The sequence below is a fragment of the Dioscorea cayenensis genome, chromosome 14 (genome assembly GCF_009730915.1).
Source record: "Dioscorea cayenensis subsp. rotundata cultivar TDr96_F1 chromosome 14, TDr96_F1_v2_PseudoChromosome.rev07_lg8_w22 25.fasta, whole genome shotgun sequence".
Classification (NCBI taxonomy): domain Eukaryota; kingdom Viridiplantae; phylum Streptophyta; class Magnoliopsida; order Dioscoreales; family Dioscoreaceae; genus Dioscorea; species Dioscorea cayenensis.
This window is the reverse complement of record NC_052484.1, coordinates 13,219,495-13,227,643: the sequence shown is the minus strand read 5'-3', so window position 1 is coordinate 13,227,643 and position 8,149 is coordinate 13,219,495. Positions and strand designations below refer to the sequence as shown.

Genomic DNA, 8,149 nt, shown 5'->3' with positions numbered 1-8,149 from the left:
TATTTTTATAATAATAATCGAAGTTGATATTTTTATATTGAAATTTCATGTCAATATATATTTACTGTAAGTCTATAGAAAAATTGTAGGGGTTTTCAATAATAATAATTTTTTAATAGTGATGTGGTTTATTTCTTTTATATTTTATATTGTTAGGATATTATTTTGTTTATTTATCTTATGTCTATATATATTCAATATAAATCTCTAGAAACATTTGTGTAATTATTGGATAATAATATTAATTTTTAATGATGATGAATTTTTATTTTCTTATATAATTCTTTTAGATTGTCTAAAAATCATCTTATTTATTTATTTTATTTTTATACATATTCAATTTTTCTTCTTTAAAAAGATTGTGGAGTTATCGAATAAGGTATTTGCCCCATTCCGTCATTATTTAATACTAATTTTTCTCATTATTAATGGATTTACTTTTATGATATTTTCAAACTAAATATTCTCCGAAAATATCATAATTTTTAACTCAAATAACAGATTGTAATAAAAAGTGAATGTAAACCATAAAAACACACTTTATAAAAATACATAATTTCCATTACTCAAAAAAGCCAACTATAAAAATAAAAATAAAAATGGAAAACTTCTACCTATATGTTTTTCATAAACTTCATTAAACTCAAACTATTACCATTTGTATTTTTAAATATTTCATAAAATAAAATACTCAAGATTTAATAAATGAATAATCTTTAGGCTTTTATTCAAGAAAATAATCTTTAGGCTAAAAATCTTTTGTGAAACATATTAAAATGCTAATTTTGATCATCTAGAAACATCTAGTTGGTAGTTTCTACAAAATAATTTAAACTAGTCTTTTCCTTGTTTCTATCTCATAACAATAAAATACTCCTAATTAAGAAAAGGGGGGAAAAATAATTCCCATGGGTAAATATTAATTGTGGTGAAGATTAAGAGCATCCAAAGACATCAATAACTTTCACCATATATCTATAACAAGTGGGACATGGGAATTGAATGGCTAGAATGGAAGGCATGTGAGCCCTATCTCAACGTATTCAACTTTGCTATGAAGCAAAGACCCCTTGAGGTCTCCATCCCTTCTTAATTCTTGTTGGGTTTCCTTATAGTCTTCTCTCTACAAAGCACTCACAAGCTTCTTTTGATACTCCCATAATGAGGTTTTAAGTACTTCCTGTCCTAATAATGTCCACAATCTACACACACACACACACACACACACACACACACACACACACACATATATATATATATATATGTTCAAACCTTATGGTAATTCATTGGAGGAAGGATTTAATCTATCTCTCCATATATATATATATATATATATGTATAATTTAAGCTCATTGTACAAGTTGGTTTCACAAGTTTGTGTTTGTATTAGATCCCTATTAATGTAGACACATCTTTGATCTTATTTTGTATAAGAATTTGTCAAGAATTTTTTATAGAAAAAATAAAAAGCAAAGCGTAATCTAGATGGTTTCTCGTCGACTTGTGTTTGAGAGATCTCGAGGTTGAAAGCCCTCTACCAGTATAATGCAAAAAATAAAAAAAGGTGTTTCTTATGGGTTGATATAATAAGAAAAAAGAGCTTATCTCTTAATATATATACAATTTTGATTTTTTTTAATTGATTTAATAGCTTGTCGAGAATCTTCAATAGGAAAAATCAAAGAAAAACTTATTTATTGAGTTTGATATAAAAAATTTATACAGCCTATGTAAGAAAACACTAGGTTGGAAAAGCCCATGCATCACTGATGCCAATGTCGGGCTTAGGTCATCACAAATTAAGCTAAAACTTTTTTAAATTTTAAATTTTTTTATTAGTCTAAAAAGAATTAAAATTTTTTCAAAAATTCAAATATAAAGATAATTTTATGTAAAAATACTAATATTTTTATTAATAATTGAGGTTCACTTACATTATTATAAAAATAAAGGATGCAATCAATAAGTGGATTTATTTGGAAAATTGATGATGGACTTTTTATGAAAGAAGTGGATGAAATTAATCTCTAATAATTATTGTTATATGAGAAATAGAGAATGAAGGTACTATATATATATATATATAAGGATGTATTTAATTTATGTCTCCTTGTAAATTTATATTTTAAGCTCATTGTACAAGTTGGCTTCACAATTTTTAATATTTGTACCATATCCCTCTAGATATATAACAAAAAATAAATAAATAACTTTGATTTTTTTAAAGAAGTCTTTGATCCATGTCTCTTTATTTATCTAAAATTTAAGCTCATTGTACAAGTTAGTTTCACAATTATTGATGTTGTACTGGATCCCTCTTGATACATAATATAATAAATCTTTAAAAGAAATTTTATTTTAGTTGCTTTTAATAGCTTGTCGGAAATCTTCTATATATAGCAAATAACTTATGTTCTGAGTTTAATATAAGAAAACATTACTATAGTTGCATAAAAAATTGTTAAATTCAAATAGTGCATAGCCATGCACTATTGATGCAAATAGTTGGTCTTATAATTCTAAAATAATTTAAAAAAATAAAAATAAACTATAAAAGATAATTAATGTGAAAAGATATTAAGATTTTATTAATACGGCCAAGGTTGGAAAACATTAGGTTGAAATAGCCCATGCATCATGGATGTCAATGTGGGCCTTATGTCATTATAGATCAATTTAAATTTTAGATATTTTAATTTTTTTATAAGAATTCAAAAAAAAAAATTATAAAAAATAATTAATGTGAAAAGATATTAAAATTTTATTAATAATTGACTTTCAATTAAATTATTAATAGTTTTTTAGGGTAAATTCTCGATTTATTTGAAATTAATGATGGTTTTTATATTTTTACCCGTGAGAGTACAAATATAGAATTAAAAGATTTGAACCATTTGAATGTTTATATTAAAAAAAAGAAAATTACGGCAAAATTTATACATTTTAAAGTTGAAAGCAGAATTGAGAAGATTATGAGCATGACTTCAATGAATTTGAGAAAAAATAATTTCTAATGATTCCCAATTCCCATCTAATGAATTCACAAATGCCCAATATTTCCCTGCAATAATTTTTAATAATAATTACCTATTTTTATAAGGGCATTTAAGCAAAAGCACCAAAAGAGAATTGAGTGAATAACTCCAATATAATAAATAAAAAAGTGTTTAAAAATCAACTTAGAAATCATATTAAAACACACATTCGACAAAAAAAGAAAAAGATGAAGAGCAACTTACTTTGCCATACAAAATTTTTTTAATCAACACTTTTACCACCCCCACCAAATTTTATCTTTTTGTAAAAAATAATACCATTTATTTTATAAAATAATTATATTTTTTTAAGTGCTTATTTCATAAGTTAAGTAATTATAGAGGAAAGATCAATTCCAAAATTGGCCTTGCAGTTTTATATAAGCAAATATGAACACCCATTTGGACAAAGATGAAAAACAAGGACACTTTTAATACAATGCCAAAAGCTACAAGGAGTTGAAACATTTACCTGTCCAGGTCCAAAGCAGCTAGTAAAGGAAAAGTTCTTCCTGAATCAACATGGCAATATAAAAGTCATCGACGAACTTCAATGCACTGAAACAGAAAATCGATTGCGCAAAACCCGCACAGAGGTTAAAGAATACAAATGCTTAGGTAGAAGCACAATCATGCTAAAAAATTACTCAATTGATGGTTCCTCCGTGAGCAGAAATTATACTATATGTTGGGAACAACTTACCTTTCGAGGGTTTTGGCAAAACAAAAAAAATCTTCACTGTATTTTGTGCCAACCAAACATATGAATACAACGACGGCATCCTGTAGGTATTAATTGAAAGCTATTGCTGTAACTTGCCCTTAAACTGCTTCATTTGTCACAGAACATTATAAGTTTCCCAAGATACTTCAAGTTCCGGGTAATATCTCATCGTTGCCATTCACAAATCAATGAGTCCACCTCCAGAACAGATACACGACGATGATTGTTGCTATCATGCCACCATAAGCAACCCACTTGTCTACACGGTGGCGCCGTTCAATCAGCTTCAGGACAGAATTAGAGAGCCCGACTGTGTTCAGAATGTCCAAAGCTTTCCTTTGAGCTCTCTGCAAAAATAAAAATTGGTTTCCAGTAAAAGACATTTGGTATTGAGAAATTTAATAAACATCAGTGTTCATAGATACTGGAAATCCCTTGTCAAAGACAAGAGTTTGTAAAATAATACAATACAAGATCTGGCAGAAGCAGAGTTACCTTCAGACGATCCCTCTGTTCAGCGTATTTGGATAGGACAGCTACCCCAGTGGCATAAGCTTCTTCAAGCATCATAGAAGAATTGCGGGCTGACTGAAGCGCTTGTGCTTCATCGTCAAAAATCCTCAAAACATGCTCTGATTCGCCATTCTGCAATTACATACTGTTTAATTTCTGGACTTGATCCATTAACTAACATACAAGTTTCTGCCCAATTAAGATTCAAAACTATAATGAAAGTAATATAGAGGCTAGCTGACATCATATTAACAATAATTCGCTGGAAAATACAAATTGGTTCCTCTTCCTGCTCAAGAAGAATAGAAGGCAGATAACATACTGCTCTTTGAAACAATTCTGCTCGCTCTTTAGCCTCCATCATCCGTTTTTGTTGACGCAGAAGAAGTTTGTCAAGGCCTTCTTTGAGTGAATCAACCTCTTCTGTTACTTGTTCTACTTTCCTGCACCATTAGACACAGAAGTTTGTCAAGGCCTTCTTTTAGTGAATCAACCTCTTCTGTTTACTTTGGAAGCAAGGGAAAAAACCCTACAGACATGCAGTGCCCAAAAATCAAAGAGAAAAAGGTTCTGGACTTGATATGGAATGGCTCCTGCATCAGGATTCAGGACTCATCCTTTCACATCAAGAGACAGATTATGATAAAATAGCCATCAGAGAGCATTATGGCGCAACATGGGAAGAGAGGAAAACACAACTTAAAAATGTGTGAACAACTTATCAAAAAAACCTGAAAGGAGAAGATTGCCGTATTATGATAATGTTCAAAATAAAAAAAAAATATAGCTGGTCGGGAAGAAGATGATCCAAAAACTTTTTCTCTTGGAAGGAAGAAAGGTGGTCTTCCAATTTGTAAAGTTACCAACTGACTTTGAGTTTTCCCACAGTTGACAAATAAAATCCATTGTGAAAGAGTGCAGAATGAGAAAATTCTACAACATGGTACATTTAGAATGATATATGGTTCAGAGAAAGACTGCCAATAAGAAAAACATGACTTATATCCTTGCACAACATGCATGTATCACCTAAATACCTCGAAGTTAATGCAGAAAATTATTGACACTCATGCTACAAGGCCACAATCAGCCAACAAAGAATGAAACTCTAATAGGTAATTGGAAACAATGGAAAAAGTCATCCAGTAAGTTATCTGGCTAAATGAGGGAGGAGGTAGTCTAGTTAGTTTGTTTAACTTATAAACCAATAAAAATGGACCCTTATTTGATCAAGATGGAATCAGTCAAGAAGTTGAACGTATCTTGCAGAAAATGCCTGGGTGCTGATGGATCTCAGCCAAAGCTTTTGGTGCATATTAGCATAAATTAAGCATGTGAATGCAAAACTTAAAGTGAGCCAATTTCTAGTTAGAACAAAAGAACTTTATAAGTAAGCATATGAGTGGAAGCATTCCACAATCAATTTAAGTTGGAAGCATTTCAAGTTATGGTTACCCTCCATTTTATTCTTAGTCTCCGTATTACTCAAATGTGCCAGTCTTTTTTCTTGAATCATCAGGCTAGAGCCTGTTATCTTTTGAGTTCCCTATATATCATGCAGTAATGCTATCCTAAACTTTTCTGTTTCCTGAATTTTTTCATATTCTTTACAATTCTTGAAACTAACAATACATAATGGTACTTTCATGCTCTCTCTCTCTCTAGGACCGCAATTAACACTTAGTAGTGCAATTACAGTACCTCAAGCATATATATTTGCTTCAGTTGCACACAAAAACATGAAACTTCCTTGATAATCAGTTAGAGAAAGAGCAACAGGTTTAACTGTTAAACAGAGTCCCTTCATAACATGCATAAAGCGGATATGACAATTTTCCAAATTGAGAGAATCAATTCAATGGAAAATCAACTGTTGAATCTCATTTGCATACTGTTCACTTATGTCCTACAACACACAGTGAATTAAATAGCCCTCAATAATTAAAGCTTTTACCACAAATGGCATTTTCCACGAGGTTCATCTCCCAAAACCAACTATCCGTACAACAATCTCCATCAAACATCAGTCCTCATTATACAAGTCTAAAGGAAAGCAGAGTAAGCATTGGGTGCAATACCAATAAAAATTCCCTATAAAACTTTAATGTCAGAAACTCCTTGTAACAGAATACCTTCAGTAAAAAATTTATATCTTTTTCCAAAAATGCTCTCAAGAGCAAGGTATTTATCATGAAGAGCAAAATTTCACATGATGCCCATATTTCAAGAATGCAAATCTATCTTCATTTTCTCTGAGTCGTTAAACTTCATTAAGCCAAAAGAAACCTAATATCCTCAAATCAACAGGACAAAAGAAAGCACGAAATGGACGAAAAAAATTACATTATGTTTCTACGGGGAAAATTCATTCTAAAAATAATCAAATCAAATGGGCCTCAGTATAAATTATACATCTTTGAACCCAAAATGCTCTCAAGAATATCGGATTTATCACATAGACCAGCAAATCTTTTTCACACGCACATAATTCAAACTCACAAAAATCTTTCTTTATTTTTTTCTTCCAAGCCCTTAGACTTCATCAAGATAAAGAAATCTAAACTTCTCAAATCAATAGGACAAAGAAAGCAGGTAAATGGATGAAGATTCCATTCCAATTAGGGAAATTTTCATTTTAAAAATATTCAAATCAGATCAACCTTTCAGTAGAACTCATCCATCTTGGACCCCAAAATGCTCTCAAGAACCTTGGACTTATCACATAGACCAGCAAATTTTTTCAGATTAGATGCATACAAAGTTCAAGCACAAAAATCTAACTTCATTTTCTCTGGGCCCTTAAATTTCATTAAGCCAAAGAAATCTAAAAATCTTCTAATCAACAGAACAAAAAAATCATATAAATGAATGAAAATTGAAGGTTCTACGTATCCAAATCAGATAAACCTTAAGTAGACGACATACATCTCTGAGCCTAAAAAGTTCTCAAGAATCTTGAATTAATCACATATGCCAACAAAATTTTCACACCATTCGCATAATTCAAGCACACAAAAATCCATCTTTATCTGCTTTTAGCCCTTGGACCGCATTAAGCAAAAGATATTTAAACTTCTTGAATCAACAGGACAAAAAAAAAAAGAGTAAAAATGGCAGAAAAATGGGAAAATTTCAATCTAAAAAGATAAAAATCCAGATGGAGAGGGATCCAATTCGACACATTCAAGAAGGAAAGGAACACCAACCTCTTCCAGAGATCGCGTTGGCCCTTGGCAGGAATGGAGCGCCAGAGGCGGTCCATGTCGGTACACAGGGATTGGATCTGGGCGATGTCGCGCTTAACGGAGAAGGAGAGCTCCGGCGAGTCGAGGCCAATCCCCAGTGGGGCCGAAGACGATGATGACGCCGCGGCGGAGGAGAAGGAGGAGGACTCGAAGCGCTCGAGGCGGGCAAGACCATCTCTGGTTCGGAGGAGAAGGCGGCGGGCGTTCTGGTAGATCTCCGACAGCGAACCACCTCCTCCGGCTGTGGCTCCGGCGCCGGCTGGATCCATTGGCGATCGAGGTCGTGAGATCAAGCTTGGTTTCGTTTCGTGAGAGGCTTTGGAAATGCTTCTTCGGTTGTTTTTAATTAATAAAACTTTGGTGGTTTTCTTGTTTTGTGTTTTAATTAATTTTTTTTTTAACTATTAGACCTTTTTTAGTTTTTTTTTAAAGTGAGGACATAAATTTCCAAAAAAAATTAAATTAAATTAAATGCATAAAAAATTTGGTCAAAATATTTTAATAGTTCATGTTTATGCACATATACATACTTATACACATTGGAAAAAACTACCATTTTTTATATCTATATATACAAATATTAGAAAGCTAATCGAATTGTTTCTGCAGCTTAATTTTGATTTATTGATTAG

The 8,149-nt window shown here is 31.4% G+C and overlaps 1 protein-coding gene across 1 annotated transcript; it reads right to left on the bottom strand.

The window, feature by feature from the left end:
- Positions 1 to 3,665: 3,665 nt before the first annotated feature.
- On the bottom strand, positions 3,666 to 7,853 carry LOC120275310 (membrin-11-like). The gene is made up of 4 exons (XM_039281842.1): positions 7,479 to 7,853; positions 4,595 to 4,715; positions 4,255 to 4,404; positions 3,666 to 4,106 (listed from the first exon to the last, which is right to left on the bottom strand). Exons 1-4 carry the CDS (start codon positions 7,784 to 7,786, stop codon positions 3,945 to 3,947), a joined length of 741 nt encoding a protein of 246 aa, XP_039137776.1. The 5' UTR covers positions 7,787 to 7,853; the 3' UTR covers positions 3,666 to 3,944.
- Between the last annotated feature and the right edge of the window lie 296 nt (positions 7,854 to 8,149).

What these genes read in the sequence shown, in the direction of transcription:
- LOC120275310 (XM_039281842.1), bottom strand. Translation starts at nt 7,786, where the DNA reads ATGGATCCAGCCGGCGCCGGAGCCACAGCCGGAGGAGGTGGTTCGCTG. An exon ending in CAACGCGATCTCTGGAAGAG is followed by an intron (nt 4,716 to 7,478) that starts GTTGGTGTTCCT and finishes CTAATGGTGCAG; the next exon opens with GAAAGTAGAACAAGTAACAG. An exon ending in AACAGAGGGATCGTCTGAAG is followed by an intron (nt 4,107 to 4,254) that starts GTAACTCTGCTT and finishes TTATTTTTGCAG; the next exon opens with AGAGCTCAAAGGAAAGCTTT.